The 17,369-nt window shown below is 57.2% G+C and overlaps 5 protein-coding genes across 5 annotated transcripts; 2 read left to right on the top strand and 3 right to left on the bottom strand.

The window, feature by feature from the left end:
- Positions 1–249: 249 nt before the first annotated feature.
- Positions 250–1,516, top strand: PLICBS_009130 (translation elongation factor 1 beta; the record flags this gene model as incomplete). Its single annotated transcript, XM_018323646.2, has 4 exons — positions 250–289; positions 508–547; positions 834–1,213; positions 1,287–1,516. The coding sequence occupies 4 exons, from the start codon at positions 250–252 to the stop codon at positions 1,514–1,516; spliced, it is 690 nt and encodes a 229-aa protein (XP_018176825.2).
- A 1,183-nt stretch (positions 1,517–2,699) lies between these two features.
- Positions 2,700–5,488, bottom strand: PLICBS_009129 (DNA repair protein rad16; the record flags this gene model as incomplete). Its single annotated transcript, XM_018323645.2, has 2 exons — positions 2,700–2,928; positions 2,982–5,488. The coding sequence occupies 2 exons, from the start codon at positions 5,486–5,488 to the stop codon at positions 2,700–2,702; spliced, it is 2,736 nt and encodes a 911-aa protein (XP_018176824.1).
- A 1,232-nt stretch (positions 5,489–6,720) lies between these two features.
- PLICBS_009128 (uncharacterized protein) lies at positions 6,721–8,923 on the top strand (the record flags this gene model as incomplete). Its single annotated transcript, XM_065601558.1, has 4 exons — positions 6,721–6,905; positions 6,969–7,040; positions 7,101–7,128; positions 7,184–8,923. The coding sequence occupies 4 exons, from the start codon at positions 6,721–6,723 to the stop codon at positions 8,921–8,923; spliced, it is 2,025 nt and encodes a 674-aa protein (XP_065457630.1).
- Positions 8,924–9,267: 344 nt separating this feature from the next.
- Positions 9,268–10,440, bottom strand: PLICBS_009127 (uncharacterized protein; the record flags this gene model as incomplete). Its single annotated transcript, XM_018323644.2, has 3 exons — positions 9,268–10,015; positions 10,109–10,268; positions 10,347–10,440. 3 exons carry the CDS (start codon positions 10,438–10,440, stop codon positions 9,268–9,270), a joined length of 1,002 nt encoding a protein of 333 aa, XP_018176823.2.
- Positions 10,441–15,903: 5,463 nt separating this feature from the next.
- PLICBS_009126 (uncharacterized protein) lies at positions 15,904–16,890 on the bottom strand (the record flags this gene model as incomplete). Its single annotated transcript, XM_018323641.2, has 3 exons — positions 15,904–16,380; positions 16,436–16,572; positions 16,632–16,890. The coding sequence occupies 3 exons, from the start codon at positions 16,888–16,890 to the stop codon at positions 15,904–15,906; spliced, it is 873 nt and encodes a 290-aa protein (XP_018176820.2).
- Between the last annotated feature and the right edge of the window lie 479 nt (positions 16,891–17,369).

Below are 17,369 nucleotides of genomic sequence, written 5' to 3'. Positions count from 1 at the left end.
TAGGGCTGTGGCGCGGGGGTCTCCCATCCAACAAATCCGCCACCTTTTTTTCCCACTGTGCAATCTCTTCAGGACAGTACCCCGCCAGAATACCAGGCCCAGCCATAAACAACTCCCCTCCTTTTTTCCCCCCCTCCTACCTTACCACCACCACAGTACCAGCCTCCAACTCCCCGCCGAACCTCGTCGACTCATTCTTCACCTTCTCGAAACGCAGCGCGCGACGAAAAGACACACAAATCAGTCACAATGGGCTTCACCGATCTCCTCACTGATGCTGGCCTTGGCCGTGAGTCTCTCTCCCTTTCCCCGCGGTTGACACCCCGCCTCGCCGTTATTATTTTTTTCTGTGCTCGCCCGCCGCCCGCCCGTTTTTGTTGGTGGTAGTGGTGCCCGCACCACCGGTCGCGGGTGGGCGACGACGACGCCCCCGAGCTGATGCTTTCTCGGCTTCTCAACCCCGCGAAGAATTTGTGTTCTTGTGCTGACCGTTGTGTTCCTCTGCAGTCCTGAACAACTGGCTGGTCACCCGCTCCTACATCACTGGGTACGAAGCTCCCTTTCTGTCCTGCCGATCTTTCTCGTGAAGCGAACCTTCCATTTTTCTGTGCTGCCCCGCGCTTGGGCCGGGTTGCGGGACACGACATTGCACCGACCCCCCAAATTTCCAACCTGCACGCACCTACACCGCCGTCTCCTACTCCGAACCCCGTGAACGTTGCTTGTCCAACGCTGCACCAGTCTCGCTCTTTAGAATTCGCACCCGCTCCCATCCTGTCGCATCGGTTTATATCGTTGAAGACGCCCAGCTGACGCCGATTGCCCCTCCACAGCTACAACGCTAGCCAGGCCGACGTCGCCTGCTTCAAGGCCCTCAAGTCCGCCCCCGACGCCGAGAAGTACCCCAACGCCGCCCGCTGGTACCAGCACATCGCCACCTACGAGGACGAGTTCAGCAGCCTGTCCGGCGATGCCACCAAGCCCTACACCGTCTACGGCCCTACCGAGGCTGAGGTCACCCTGAACCCCGCCAAGGCCCCCGCCGCCGCTGAGGAGGAGGACGACGTCGACCTGTTCGGCAGCGACGACGAGGAGGAGGACGCCGAGGCCGTCCGCATCCGCGAGGAGCGCCTGGCCGCTTACCGCGAGAAGAAGGCCGCCAAGCCCAAGATCGCTGCCAAGTCCATTGTCACCATGGACGTCAAGCCTTGGGGTACGTTACTTGCATTGCCCGCCCTCTTGAATCTATTGCCACTTGAACAGCCATGCTGACAAAGAACTCTCAGACGACGAGACCGACATGGCCGAGCTCGAGGCCTCCGTCCGTAGCATCGAGAAGGACGGCCTGGTGTGGGGTGCCTCCAAGCTGGTCGCTCTCGGCTTCGGCATCAAGAAGCTGCAGATCAACCTGGTTGTCGAGGACGAGAAGGTCTCCCTGGACGAGCTCCAGGAGCAGATCCAGGAGTTCGAGGACTACGTCCAGTCCACCGATATCGCCGCCATGCAGAAGCTGTAAGCTAGCCATGCATGTCGTCGCACCCCTGAGCATTTAAGAAGAAAAAAAGAACCCTTTACGCCCACCAGCAGCCCGCCTCCCAAAATGATGAAACGATCGCCACGAGAGGGTTCTTGTTCTCTCTCGTCTTGATGTCACGATTTAATGGAGGAACACTATGCATCATTTGTGAAGAAGAGGGAAATGGCTTTTGCGAGATATAGGAAGAGAAGGAGGGGAACAGAGACAAAAATTTCACGAAAGAGAAAGCAGCAATGACCTGTGCTCTCCCTTTTCACCTCCGCCTTCCTCCTTCTTTCTTTTTCTGTCCATTCAAATGGGTCCTGGTCCGATGTACCCTCGTGCATGTTTAATGGTGAACTTTCGAAAACTGGGGTGGTAGTTCTTGAGCTTGAGTGGGATTGATTGACGCTTATGACGCAAGAGCACAGGTGGTGTGTCTCGTGGGGGACGTGAGTCACGAAGGCGAGGCGCGGCTAAGTAGTGAGCTCACCGGTTGGTACACACCCACGGCGGAGGGCGGAATGTCAGGCAGACTGGGGTCTTGCCCATCGCGGAACACTAAGGAATTACTCTCGCACTTCTCACTTCAGGATTCGTGATGTGTACTGGCGTCAATGTGACCAACGACCGCTTTACATGTGTAAGTGGCCGGTGCAGGGTAGTCGTGATGGGCACTGGCGACGCTGTGACGGCCGCTACCCGTCGGAGTAAGTATCAGCGCGCGAGGTTCGTGCACAGAGGGCACACGCGAGAGCAGAGGAACGAGGATTCTCAAAAAAGCAGTAGTGCTGGATCTCATATACTCGATCTACAAGGTGGTTCTTCCAAGGAACCCAGCCCCAACCATGAGCGACCATAGCAAAGCTACCACTCCATCTTACTTCCTGCATCCCGCCAATCCCTCACCACAACACTAATACCCAGCCCAGGACAGGCTGGGGAAACAGATAGATACTGCTGCGATAAAGCGCAGTCATTAGGAATTAAACGCAAATGCACGCCTCGCGACCACAATGCCGCTCCCAATGTCCTTATACTCCATGCTTATACCACAAACGCTCCTTCACCGGAAATACCTGAGAGCGCCAATAGGAAAGGAAAATGTGCCGAATAGGGATACCAGATCAGTACGTGACTGATGCCATGTTGGGCCACTCGAAAGTGGCATGACGGAATACACTCATGATCCGCGGAAGAGGAACTGCATGTCCTCTGGGCTGAGCGAGTCCATGGCCTTGTCGTCGCCGTTGACCGTTGAGTGAATCATGTTGGTCTTCTTTTCCTGGATCAGCACCATGCGGCTCTCGACAGAGTCTTCGATGCAGAGACGCGTGATTGTGCAGGGCCGCGTCTGACCGATACGGTGGCAGCGATCAGCGGACTGCCACTCCGCCGCTGGGTTCCACCATCTGACAGCTGGTTAGCCAATGTCTTGCAAGCACTGCCATGGGAAAAGACTTACGGATCAACAATGAAGACTCGCGAGGCCTCAGTCAGGTTGAGAGCGACGCCGCCCGCCTTGAGCGAAACAAGGAAGCACTCCACGTCCACGTTGTTCATGAAGTGCTCGATCGACGCCTGGCGCTGAGCAGGAGTCATGCTTCCGTCGAGCATGACGGTCGTGATGCCCGCGCGGCGTAGACGCCACTCAATGAGCTGCAGCATGGTGGTGAACTGCGAGAAAATGATGGACTTGTGAGTCGCATTGTCGGATCGCAACTGGTGGAGCTGGTGAACGAGAAGCTCAATCTTGGAAGACGACGTCCAGTTCTCCATCTTGATGCGGTTGATGATGGAGTTTTTCTTCACAAGAGTCTCATCCTGCTCAATTTCCGGCTGCTCCAGATCGATGGCCAGCGGGATGTGGCAGCGAGGGCAGTCCGGTTCGTCCGTCGATCGCACGTAGCTAGCGACACATGCACGGCAGAAGTCGTGCTTGCATCGGCTTCGCACCGTATCCTCGGCCGGCTCATCACAAATGCAGCAGACCATGACATTCTGACCGCCCTCCGCATTCTTCTTCAGGATCAAGTCCGGGTGATCGGCAACCTGACGCATCTGCATGATCAGACCGAAAATGTTGGCGTAGTTGTTCAAGAGAACACCCTGCGCGACGTAGGTGTCAAACTTGCGTTGACCATTCGTCATGATGCTATTGGCAAAGTCGTTTTCTTCCTCACCAAAGAACTGTCTGTCGACGTAAATCTCTTTGACTGGAAGCTCCATGGAGTTGGTGTGATCCTTCTTCAGCCGTCGCAGCATGATGCGATCCGTCATGAGGCGCAGCTTGCGGAATGCGTCACGTCCCGGTCCGAAATTGCCAAACTTTTGAATAGGGTTCAGAAGCTCCTGGTTGAAGACGGACACGTGCTGCATGCCGGCATGGCTGCAGTGCTTGCAACGGTTGTCGTCGTTCATGGTCCACTCCAGCTGTGAGCAAGGGCACTGCTTGCATAGGTATGAGGCGAACGGCTTGATGTTCAGGAATCGAATCAAGGAGAAGAACTCTCCGATGCGGTTCTGTAGAGGCGTTCCTGTGAGACACCAACGATAACTGGTCTTGAGCGCAAAGCACGCCTTGGCTGTCATGGTGGTACGTGTCTTGATGCAGTGCGCCTCGTCCAGGATAATTCGATGGAAATGGATGGCGTGGATCACGCTCTTCTCCTTGTATAATCCATCCTTGCGCTTGAACCCGCGCTCCTGTTTGCGGTACATGGACTCGAGGCTGTTGTACGACATCATGATGACATCGTACTGCTTGAGCTCCTTGACAGTGATGTTCTTGGCCTTTTGGTTGGTGCCGTGGAAAACAAACGTTTTGAGGGTGCCATCGGTGTAGGACTTGATCTCGGACTGCCACTGCATGAGCGCAACAGGCGGAACGAGTACGAGCGAGGGCTCCTTGGCAGGATAGTCGGACATGATGAGACTGACGGCTTGAATCGTCTTGCCGAGACCCATTTCATCACCGAGCAGACCCCCCTTCCACTCGGTCTTTTCCATTTCCTTCATCCACGCGACGCCTTCAAGTTGGAACGGCTTGAGCTGCCGCGAGATGCTTTGTGGCTGTGCGATCATGCCGGCCTTCAACACTGGCATGCTTTCCAAGTCAGTCCACATGGTGGACAATTCGGGGTGATGGTTTTCCAGTCGATTGCGCTCCTTCTTGAGACGCCGATTGTTTCCTCGCCTGTATCCGCGGCGCTGCGTCGCAATTCGCCGGACGTCTTCAAGGCGGCCGCCAGTCTCGTCATCAGTAGTGACTGCAGAGCTCAGGCCGGACGAGACAGCCGATGCGGAAGTGAAGCCTGCATCGACAGGAGCAGGCAGCGTATCGTAGTCGGAGTCAAGAAGCTCGTCGATACCTGGGTCAGAGTCCGAGTCATGCACAACCAAGGCACGTCGGCTCGAAGACCCAGCAGGCTTTCGTGTCGGAGGAGCCTTTGCAGGGGCCCTGGCCTTTGCCGCGGCTGCTCGTGGCTTGGCCGGCTGTTTGCCCCTCTGCTTGGCAGACATCAAGGGCTCATCCTCACTGCCATCGCCGTAATCATCATCATCATCTTCATCGGTGGTGTCGCCGGCGGAGAGGAAATCATCAGAATCTAAAGCAGCGCCCGCGGCGACTTCTGCATCCATGTCTATGTCAGGATTGGTGGGCTCATCGGAATCCGGGATGACCTTCGCTTTCTTGACCGGTGGCGCCTGTTGAGCTGATGATCCTGTAGAGGCCCGACCACGCTTCGGAGCAGCGCGGGTGGGCAGCGGCACCTTGATCGACGCGCCAGCGGCGGAAGCACGACTGCTTCGACGCGCAGGGCCAGGTGTTGGTAGGAGCAACCCATCTGCTTTGGCATACTCCTCGCGCTGTAGGCGACGCGCAGCCTGTGCGCCCAGGGAATTGTCCGAAAAGTCCTCATCATCCGAATCCAGGATGATGGTGCTGGCGTGCTTGGGAGGTGCCTTCATTGCGTAGACGCTAGTGCGTAGAGCTCGTTCGCTGTTCGAGGCGGCCAATCGGGACTTTGCAGGAAGGCGTACTTCAAGCGACGAACCTGACGGCTTCATGCTGTTCTCTGACGCAGCAGGGGTAGGTCCATTGCTAGTAGCTGGGGTCGAATACTCGCTGTCAGTCGAAGCGTCTCGAGGTGTTGGCACCGAGGAGACAGATTCGCTACCGATGACGGACGCTTTGCTGGGCCGGCCACGGGGGCGTTTGATGCTGGAAGACGCGGCTTCTGCAGTGGAGGGAGATGCGACAGCCGATCCGGCTAGAAGTGAGGCTTTGGAGGGCCTGCCTCTTGGCCTCTTGGTAGCAGGCGTGGGTTCCCCAGAGATCTCCATGGCCTCAGGTCCGTCTTCGGCGTTGGTCGTTCTGACAGAACCTGAACGGGTCGTACGACCACTCACAGTCTCTTCTTGATCTGGGTTAGCGACCGGGAAGGGAAGGAGATTGGTGAGTTGAGGCATACTTGGGGCGGCGGATGCTGGGGTACCGGCTCCGCTCATGGTAGAGCGGCGGCGAGGACGCATCATGACTGCCGTGATACTTCCGGGAAGTGATGGGTCCTAGAGTTCTGAAAGATCTGATCCGTTTGGACCAGGCTGGCGATGATGTCCCCGGAGCCTGAAAAATGACGGGTGAAAGAGGAGAAAAGAGCGTGGGTTCACAGAAGCGCGGGCCGTGATGGAACTGAGAACCTGACGTCTTTGAGTGAATGACCCCCTGTAGCCAGTACCGGGTGGCCAATTGCTCACTCTGGACGGGCTCGGGCGGGAAAGAGGCGTGGAATGCAAAGAGCCACCTCCTTTGCCGATGCAGGAGAGGGATGGGCGGAAGACAAACAACCGTGAAAGAGCTGGTGGACGTGCGGACGAAAAGGTTGCCACTCGAGTGACTTCTTTTCCCCTTGCCGTGCCTGACAGCGCCAATCCACAGTGCCTGTAAGACAAAGGGCGACACCCGCGTTTTCACTTAACACGAAAGCACGTGCGCGGGCGTTGTCAGCGGTAAGAGGCCGTCGAGTCAGGAACACGCACTGTGCTGCCGACCTGCGTCGCACGTTATTTGCGTGACTCATGGTGCACTCGGACAGTGCGCATCTGCCTTCATTAAAATTCTCAGCTCCTCACGTGACACCGTGTTAGCTCCGCGAGTCAATGAAACACGCTGTGAGTGCGCACTGGGGCGACTTGGCTCGATGAACGCCACCCGCTACATTTTCCTTCAGTCATCGTCGTCATTCGCAGGGCTCTTCATTCCAGCGACTCTGCACCCCTGGAGACTTACAGACACCAGCCTCGCGCCCGGGCCCCCGATCTCGCCGATTATTCTCATTGATATTGCACCGACGTTTGCCGCTCATCTTCGAGCCTCGGATTCTCGGTGTGAACCATGTAAGCCAAACGAACTTCTTACGTCGCGATAGGACTGACGAGTGGATTGCAGGGCCCGACAAAATCAGGACCAGAATCAGCGGCCAGGCCAGAACGCACGGCCGACTAGGAACATAACAGGACCGTACGTTCCTTGCATCTAATGCAGTGTGCCGTGTTCTTTAGCTGACATTCGCGATATCAGGCAGTCGGCGTTGACAGATTTTCTTGCCGTAGGTGGTGACCCAGTGGATTCATCGTAGCTTAGGGTGCTGACAAGGCCAATAGTCGCACAACATTTCGGCCCGTCAAATCAGGGATGACGCCGAACAGCGCCGACAGCACGCCTTGTCGCAGGCAGAGCAGAACGGCGAAGACGTAACGGTCACTGTTGCCGAGTCTAGCAGCAGCGGCCGGAGACGCGCAAGCCGCGCAAGCCGCGCCGAAGATGACGAAGAAAAGTCCAAGAAGAAGGCCGAGGAAGCTAAAGCGATAGAGAAGATCAAGGCGACCAAGGCATTTAAGAAGCGCAAGAAGGCCGCTTATGACTCGGATGACGACGATGAGATTGCACGGGCCATTTTCGAAGCACATCACGCACCGCTTCCGGGACAGATTGAGAATTGTGCCATTTGCAGCAAGCGGTTTACCGTCACGCCGTACTCGCTGGCTGGCCCCGATGGCGGCTTACTGTGCGCTCCATGCGGCAAGGAGCTTGCCAAAGAGAAGCAAGGGCAGCCCAAGAAGAAGCCCCGGAAGCAGACTGGAGGCGTCGGCTCGCGCCGGGCCATGGCCAGCCGCCTCCTCGATGGAGATGTCGGGACGAAGAGTCTGGCGACGCTTTGCGTCCAGACCCTTGCGAAAAATGTTGACTTGGCCGACAGCCTGGGCGACTTGCCGGAGCATCTTGTCGACAAGATTGCTCGAATTTTCTCGAAGCGCAGGCTGCTGAAGCCCGAGACGCTACCTCTTTTCGCGCAGCCCTTGACAGAGACGGTGCACATCTACGACGGCGCGAGACTTGGAGAGCAAGACTTTATCAGCATTTTCCAGGTCGCCCCAAATCTGAAGCGATTCAAAGCACGGGCTGCCATTCAGTTCAAGGACGAGGTCATGGACTATCTTCTCTCTCGAAACACAGCCCTCGAAAGCTTTTATCTGCACGGCGCCAACTTGTTGAGCGAAGAGAAGTGGCACGAGTTCCTGGCCGCCAAGGGTCAAAGCCTCAAGGGCCTTCAGGTCTACTATACCGACAGGCACTTTGGTGACGACAGCATAGTCACCATCGCAAAACACTGTCCCGGCCTGCAGCGCCTAAAGGTCGAAAACAACCAAAAGATGACCGACAAAGGCGTGGAAGCCATTGGCGATTTATCATCTTTGCAACACCTTGGCCTGCAATTGCAAAATCGGACCGCGCCCGAAGCCGTCACTCGAGCCCTCTCCAAAGTGGGAGGGAGCCTCAAAACCTTGTCGTTGAAAATTGTCCCAGATGCAGACGACACAGTCCTGCAAGCCATTCACGAACATTGCCACTCTTTGACAAAGCTGCGTATCACCGAGAGTGAGTACATGACCGACAAAGGATTCACGGACCTCTTTACGAACTGGGCAAACCCACCACTGCAGTTCCTGGACCTGCAAAAGTGCCGGCACGTGGACTCGACGCGACCACGCCACAACGACGACGGGGTTGGCCTGTGCAGTGAGGGGTTCAAGGCATTGATGGCGCACTCTGGGTCCAGGCTGGATCACCTGAACGTCCACGCCTGCCGGCACATCTCACGGGAAGCATTCGAGGAAGTCTTCGACGAGAAAGCTCACTACCCCGAGCTGAAAAAGCTCGAGATCAGCTTTTGCGAAGAGGTGACGGACTTCATCCTGGGAAGCATCTTCCGAGCCTGCCCCAAGATTAAAGAGGTCAATGTTTTCGGCTGCATGAAGGTGAGAGATGTCCGTGTACCACGCGGGGTCATCCTGGTGGGGGTGCCCAATGCGCAGGGCATGATTACCGAGGGAATAGAATGATGGGCATGTGGCAGATTCCACTTTGCTGCATCCCTGCGATTTTAGAGCTTGCTTGCAGCGAAGACATTGGTTTAATGGCGTTATAGTGCGAGTGTGGCAAGTGCTGCATGGCGTTTTTGAGGTTATGTACAGTATTCTTGTGCCAGATGGCAACCGGATGGGCTATTTGTAATAAACGAAACGCTGATGCTATGCTAGACAATATATATCATGGCCTGTACGGTTTGTACGCGTGTATAACGTGATCTGCGGACTGCGGGGTCACAAACATTCGACGGCTGACCAAGGAGCAGCCCAGATGTTGGTGGCTGCAGGAAGCCATCCGAGACGATGGTCTGAGCTCATCAATTGTGGTTGACAAAGTCCTGGTCCTTCTGACTCCACTCGTTGAGGCGCTGCTCCAGTTCCTCGTTGGAAACGTCCTGGTGGTCACGCTTCCAGTTGATGGGGAACGGAGCGCAGCCGGCAGTCTCCCCAAGGTAATGCAGGTGAGAGATGATGTTGAGGCCAAAGGTGCCGCCATTGCAGCCCGTGTTGGCAATGCCGTCGCAGAACCGCACGTCGCTGATGGGATAGTCATTCTGGTCCATGGCGCCCCCGGCAAGCCAGTACTCGGGAGAGATGTGGCGGTAGCCGAAGAAGATGGGGGGCAGGCGAGGGACGGGGTCGTCGCGGTGGGTGACGCGCCACTGGCCGCCGGGCTGGCTGGTCATCCAGTTGGCGAAGTGGTCGTTGCCGACGCGCGGCGAGCCGAAGGTGTAGACATCGGCGGCGATGCCCTGGCGGCGCAGGTAGGCGCCCGCGAGGGTCGCGACGGCGCCGCCGAGCGAGTGGCCGGCGATGACGACCTTGTAGTCGCGGTGGGAGGAGCGGGCGGCGATGATGCCGCGGGTGGCGGCGTCGGCGATCTCCTCCCAGGCCTTGGCGAAGCCGGTGTGGACTTTGCACTCGCTGACGAGGTCGCACGACTGCCACGCGAAGAGGAGGTCGGTGATGAAGTTGCGGAGGTTGTTGCTGCCGCGCAGGGCGAGGACGATTTCGCGGCGGGCGTGGTCGACGGCGACGTAGCCGCCGATGCCCGTCCAAGAGCCGCTGCAAGGGTGTCAGTTGGGATGCTCAACCGTTTAGAATGCGAGACTCTAATGGCGTTGCGGGATGGCGCAGAGCCGGATGGGGAAAGCTTACAGGAAGGAGGATGAGATGGTGGCCTTGTCGCCTTCGATGCCGGGGCAGCTACCCTTGCACTTGATGAGATCGCCGGCCTTGCTGTTCATGTTGCAGTACGCGGCCGCGGCGTGCTGAACGTAGAACTTAAGGTTGCCAAAGTCCCTTTCCGTTATTGAGCCTAAACATGTGAGCAGAACTGACACCAAGCTAACACCAAGGCCACCATCGTCGTCGGGGCAAAGGTGCGGCGGCTTACCTCTTCGCTCCATGTTGTGGACGTAGTCTTCGATAGAGCCAATGGGACTAGCCACGACGGCAGAGGCAACAGCCAGGAGATATCCGACCTTCATTTTGAGGGCCTTGGATATCGAAACCTCGAAGACTTGGAGCCGGCCACGCCTGGCGACTGAGAAGGGATATCTCACAACCTGTGAATGAGACGAGGAAGATGCTCTGCCGGCTCGAGGTGATGAACGGCTCGTCGGGGGAAGGGACGCAACGCTTTATACCTCTCCATGCCTACTCTGGCGTCTCCGACAGCATCGTGATCAAGCAGACTAGACAACAACATCCGCAGGGCGCCATGGCTGACCCCCTCTTCACGTTGACCGCCGCCGCCGGGCTCGTTCAGGTGGGTAAGCATCGTGGCCGACGAACTAACGCAACGTACATACCAGCTTATAGCTCCGTCCGTCCAGACTCCAGACCACCTCCGCCCCGCCCACCACGCGCACCGGCGCCACGGCTGGGCGACACGAACGGCATTCGTCGGCACCGGGCTACCACGTACTTGTGGAAGGGATTGGGAAGTGGTGCGCTGGAGCCGCTCGCAGTGGGCGTCAAATCTCAAACCCAGGATGATGAGTCGCACGCACGCGCGCAACCCCCGCCATGCAGGCCGCCGGTGGCCGGCCGGCCGCACCGCAGACAGGGCATCGCCGTCGTACGGACGCAGCACAGCCTCGACTCGACTGCGTCGTGAACCAGGATCGGCTGGTCGCCCGCCCCGTACCGTAGGGTTAGGGGAAGCTGAAGTCACGGCCCAGGCCAGAGAAGGGAGGGAGGGACGGCGGGGAAAGGGAGCCGCTCGCGTGCGTCGTCGCCGTCGGCAATGGTTCCCAGATCGGAAAGCCAAGGGCCAGATGGGCTGGAACTCCCGGGACAAGGCGCCGCAAGAGGCAGGTCGGGCCGTTTGCCGTGACCATGGCCACCCCCCGGGCGGGCTGCGGTTCGTGGCCGGTCGATGACGCACAGCATAGCATTTTGCTCCGAGGCGCGTACGTACATGCAGTTGCAGCGCGTGCGTACATGGGATGGAGGCAGGGGGAAAGGGGGGCCACGAGGTCAGCCGGCCAAGCAGCCAAGCGGTCGGCCAGGCGCGCGAGAGCAGCAGCGGCGTCGTATTGTTGCCATAATGGACAAATGGCCCGAGCAGGCTACTTAGGGGCCGGGGGATCTAACTTGGCTGCGAGCGTGTTCCTCGATCGTCTCGGCGCAAGGCATGTGGAGGCTCCTAACGTAGTCCAGGTGTGGGGGAGGCGCCGCCCGGCTCGAGATTTCGAGACGAACCAAGATTAGCTGCTGCCACCCCGCACCGCGCCAGGCGGGTGTGGCTGAGCTGGTTGAGACGGTGGGAACGGGGATTGTCGTTGCCGGCGGTTTAACAGGCCCCCTTGGCCGAATTGCCTCTTTTGGATGTGCGGTGGTTTCGGTGATGCTGCGAGATACCAGAATGGATTGACGAGAACAATTCCAAACTTGCGGTGACAACTCGATATGGGGGAAAGCATCAAGTTTAGTTCTGCTTCGATTCCCGCCATCGCCTGCTACCGTTTGGTGTTGTACCTAGTGAAACGAACCATGTCACTCAAGCCGGCAGTCGGGCACCCCGGCGTCACTGGGCCCCAAGCGGTGACACGGCATCTGTCTTCAGCTGCCAGTCGTGCAGACGTACGCGGGTGCTCGCCTACGTGTTACATCAATTTGATGAAGGCCCGGCCGCTCGCAGATCGTCATTGCCGTGCTGGTTTTCGTCTGAAGTCCTGCCAGCTTCGCGTCGCACAAAGGCGAGATGATGAAGCGTGACGACGGATGCAGTGACGAGTCGGAGACGGGTGATGCGACGCTGAAGCAAACAGAGGCTGCATGTGCATTTGGCGTTGACATTGACTCCGGTGCAACCTGACTGCAGCGTCGTGAGTGTGCAGACAAGGTTTAGGAAGCTCTTGAGTAAAGTCGCATATATGGGAGGCCTGCCACGATTCCATTCTTAGGAACATCGCAACCGGGCATCTGCGAAATTGCATGCGGTCCGTCCAGCTGGTCGCACACCCCAGAGGCTACCGTGACGCTCTCGCACTGATGCCACACACGAGGCTGAAGCATCCTTGACTCGCTGAATGCAAGGTCTCTGGAGACAAAGCTCCACCTGCAGACTCGATATCGGCGAGAAAGCCCATAGCGGGAGGCCTGAGGGCTCTCGTGAGTCGTGTTTCGTGGCATATGTCGACGAAATGCACCTCACATGAATAACAGGTCAGGGTCTGTGAATACACGTGTCACAGGATGGTTGATCGTAGTCTCGTTCAATGATGATCACACTTGCAACAGGCCAACCAGGTGGGAAGCTGCCTCTGATGTTGGGGGTATTTTTTGCTGCCGTGATTAGCCGTCGCACTTTTCCCTGTGACAGTTTGCGATACTGAGAAGCATTGAACGGTATTGCCCACCTGAACTTACTGCACTACATGGACAACCTTCTTTGACTGTTCTGTGACATCGAAACCCTGTCGTTGGAGACTTCAATGTTTGTTGGGGTAGAGGACCGTGGCCATTCTGCTGACCTCGGCAAGGCCCCGCCGTCACACCTTGGCCTACGATCACATACAGCTCGCGTTGAATTGCAAAAAGAAGAATGAAGCAGCCAATAAATGAATGGGACAGTACGGACACTTTCGCAAGACGCTCAAAACTTCACGACCGGCGGCACAATGCTCACTTGATTAGCCGCCGGCCAATCGCAGCTTCCGTGCCTCGGAACTGCCCTTGCGTCTCGGAACCCCTGTGATTGGAGGAGTCAACACGTCAGGAACGGACCATCTCCTTCCCCAAACGGCAATGACAAGTTGTCCGTGCTCAACAGTGCACGTACCTCAAACGACCTGCCCGCTTCTCGTCACAATGGCCCCAGTTCTCCTCTTGCCCGTCACTCCGCAGCTCCGAAGCAAGACCTCAGCTGAGACCTTCTGGGCCGCGTTCCGAATCCGAGACGTCGAATCACCACCGCCAACGGGCCTTCCGAGGTGACAACCCGTGGTCTGAGTGCGAGACTGCCTCCCAACTCCCGACTGGACTGGCGCCAGCCCATGCGGGCCGCCAACCGCATTTGCGGCGAGGCATCAATCAGTTCTGTATGCGAAACATGGCGCCCGCAGCGGAGACGCCGCCTGGCGTTCCGCACGTTCCCTTTCGCCGACCTAAGAGGCTGAAAATCGCTGTCGCCTGTGACACGTGCAGGTTGCGCAAGGTCAAGTGTGATGGGGCACGGCCGGGTGAGTCCTGGCCTCTGCGTATGGTAGCTCGTCTTTCACTGCCTGACCTGATAAGCCTGTGGCAACTGCTCCAAACGGTTTGCCCAACGAGAGCAGTGCAGATACAGCGGCACCGACAGGAAACCGATCTCTGCTGGAAGTGATATCCCCCGGCCGTTGACAAGCCGTGTCTTGTTAGCCGCGCGCACGCCACAGCCGCCGAGTCCGCCGTTTGTTCCCACAATATACTCTAAGTCGTCGGTTGTTCAGTCGCCAGTAGCCACCAGCCTGCGCCTTCACTCTTCCGCCGCCTCGGGCCGCGGGCGATTGTTGGCCCCCCTTGTCCCAGCTAGGAATGAACCAGGAGAAGGCCATGTCATTACGAGCCCCTCTGTGATTGATTCAATGACTGCAGTTGTCGAAGATGGCGTCAACACGGATGAATACTTCGGTAGCAGCAGTGCTGGGTCCTTCACGGCCCAGATTAAAGCGGCGATTGGGATCCGTTTGGGTCAGAGTAAACAGACGTCCTCGCCGCGGAGCAATGGCTTCAGTCTTGCCAGTGCTGGCGCCGCCAGAAGGAAGAGCATGCCGAGCCTGGCTCATGATGTTCTACCCCCCCGACGACAGGCAGACCATCTGATGAGCATCTACTGGCAGTACGTAGACTCCCTCTATCCGTTCCTCGACCGGAGTAAGTGGGAGCACTCCTACACCGCCCTCTTTGCAGGAACACCCTTGGACACCGACGAGAGAACTTTCGTCGCGACACTGGACATAATCTTTGCGCTGGCGACGCAGTTGGTTGAGTCTTTGTCAACAGAGCAAAGAAGCGAAGCCAGCCACGTCTTTTTTAGGCGGGCACAGGACTTGGTAGAGCTTCACCTTTGGGACCCGGGGTCTCTGGAGCTGATTCAGTACCTGCTGTTGACCAGCCAATATTTACAAAGCACAAACCATCCGCATCAGACATGGATGGTCGTTGGATCGGCTGTCCGGATTGCACAAAGCCTGGGCCTCCACTTGCCCGAGACGTCAGCGGCACAGACGGCAATGGGACGACGCGAGCTGATGCGTCGAGTATGGCACGGATGCGTGCTCATGGACAGGTGAGCCACCCTTTCACTCCATGCAGGACCGAGGCTCACTACTCAGGATGGTGTCGCTGACACATGGTCGGCCCGCAATGGTATCAGAGCAAGTCGCGCTAGCTGTACCTTTGCCGTCGCTGGTGTCCAGCCCGGGAGCCGATGGGGCGATGCCACCCGTCGAAGTATCATTCTTCGTCAAGTCGGTAGAGCTGTATGAGATAACGCACAAGGCCATCCTGTCTCTCTATTCGGGACTGCGGACTCGATCATCAGGTCCTGCTACGCAGCAAGACAGACAAGCTGTCGACCTGGGGGTCCTCATGCAGCTCGATGGGGCCATGAGCAGATGGGAAGACAGTCTCCCAGCACATCTCATGCCAGGCAATCACGACACCACAAGCAACAAGATATTCCATCGCCAAGCACTGATACTACGGATAAGGTCTGTTTGCCGCTCCTACTTGCGTCCTTGTTCCAATTGGCTCATGAAACGAAATGATCAAGATTCCTCCACGCCCGCATGTTTCTTTTACGGCCTGCGCTGGCGCGCATGTGCCTCCCTCCAGGTAGCCCAGAAACATGTAGGTCTTGCGACAGTCTTCATAATCGGGTGATGCAGCAGTGTGCACACTTTTGTGTCGAGACCGCCCAGTCCATCATTGGCCTGATCCTTGAGCACCAGCCCTCAAGCGGAACTGTCGGCTTGCTTCCTGCTTGGTGGTATAGAGTATACTCCATTTTCTCGGCTGCCACAGTACTCATCGCAGCCAGGCTTCGTCCCGACTTGTTCCCTTGCGAGGATGTCCTCAGAGCCTGGAACCGAGCGATGGACATTTTGCAAACACTGGGACAGCTCGCGCCCTCGGCAAAGCGATGCGTCGTTGCCCTGCAGATCTTATCATCAAAGATCATCCAAAACGCCCCAGACGCAGCGACATTGACGCCATGCCTGGGACCAGCACCGTCGCCATCGAAGCTTCTCACTCTAGACGAGCCATCTCTCGAAGGCGTACAGGCTACGGCGGAAGAGCAAGAGTTACCGCCCTTACCAGATTTGGATCTCAGCGATGTAATTTTTGATGTTGACGACTTTTCATGGCTGGACGACATGAATGCATGGGGACTGGTCAACGAATAATGCAATGAACTCTCAATGACCAGCTCTGCAGGTAGATCGCATCCCCTTGGAAGTCTACTCAAACACCATCCTGTTTCTCACACTCCCTAAACCAGTGATAGTGACTTCGACCACGTCGCCATCGGTCAAGTACTTGGGTGGCTTCATACCCATTGCTACGCCAGATGGCGTGCCGGTCATGATGATGGTGCCCGCCTCCAGTGTGGTCCCTTGGCTGCAGAAGGTGATAATGTCCTCGACGCCGAATATGAGATCGCTCGTGCTTGTTCTCTGACGCTCTTCGCCGTTTAAAAAGGTTCGCAGATGCAGATCCGACGCGTTGCCGACGAGGGCAGGCGACACAAGCACTGGTCCCAGCGGCGCAAACTTGTCGAAGCCTTTGCTGAAGCACCATTGCGGGACAACGCCGGCTTTGTCAGGGTCGCGCTGCCAGGCGCGAGCGGATACGTCGTTGGAAACGCAGTATCCCGCGATGTGGTCAAGTGCTGATTCTTTCGGGATGTCTCTACCGGTCTTGCCGATCACAATGGCCTCAAGGGTTGTGTTAAGGACATTGATGATGGAGTTGGTGACACGAGCAACTTACAAGTTCGCCTTCATAGTCGACAGTGCCATCTTGAGCAATCTTGGGAATGGGCACGTCTTCGTTGAACCCAGCGACCGAGGTGCTCGGCTTGATGAAGACGGAAGGATACGGCGGCGGCTTGCGGCCAGCCTCCTGGACTCCACGCAGACTGGTCAGCTTGAGAACTGATTCAACTGACCTCTGAGAATTGACTTACTGTGCTTCATATAGTTCAGTCCGATGCAGCGAATAATGGGCACATTGGATGGGCGTAGCACATCCCTTAATTCCTTGACTCGAATCCGTTCACCCCTAATGAGCGGGCCGATGGGTGAGAGGCCCTTGAGCTCGACCGCCCAACGTTCATCGCCGGCGAGCCAGTCAGCGAACTCCTGACCGTCCGTGATAATGGGCTCTCCAAAGGTCTCTCGACTCGTGTCGTCGACGAAACGGATGAGGCGCGACCATGTAGCCATTGGTTTGGCTCGCGCAATAGTGATATATGCTTGGCTGGCAGTTGCACCGAGACGTGTAAATGCATTTAGGAACCTGCTTTGGGGCGTCACTAATAACGTCAATTTGGCCGCGACAAGTGGCTAGGAATCACTGTTCTCGTTTGCGATGAGGTCCGAGGTCGTCCGGGATATGCTTACATCGTGGCCAATGAGAGGCCGTTCCGATCGGGATGGCAGGCTGGCGCTCCGGCTTGAAGCCGCGGTTGGCCATCTCTTGCATCATGCCCGTCTTTAGGGCTGCGTGATGGTATGAATGTACATCTGATCAATAGAATAATGTGCCTTCAACCTTGACTTGGTCAACAAAAATGCACGACGTTTCTTAACACCTGATCGCCACTTGGGCCTGTCGTGTAACCGCGGGGTTTCGGCAATTGCTAGATCCGCGGGCGAACCTCACCAAGAAGGGTGCTTGTGTGGCCGTTGAATATAATGATGGC

The sequence above is a fragment of the Purpureocillium lilacinum genome (genome assembly GCF_023168085.1).
Source record: "Purpureocillium lilacinum CBS 284.36 DNA, scaffold_7, whole genome shotgun sequence".
Classification (NCBI taxonomy): domain Eukaryota; kingdom Fungi; phylum Ascomycota; class Sordariomycetes; order Hypocreales; family Ophiocordycipitaceae; genus Purpureocillium; species Purpureocillium lilacinum.
The sequence above is the reverse complement of the archived record's forward strand: the minus strand, read 5'-3'. Positions and strand labels throughout refer to the sequence as shown.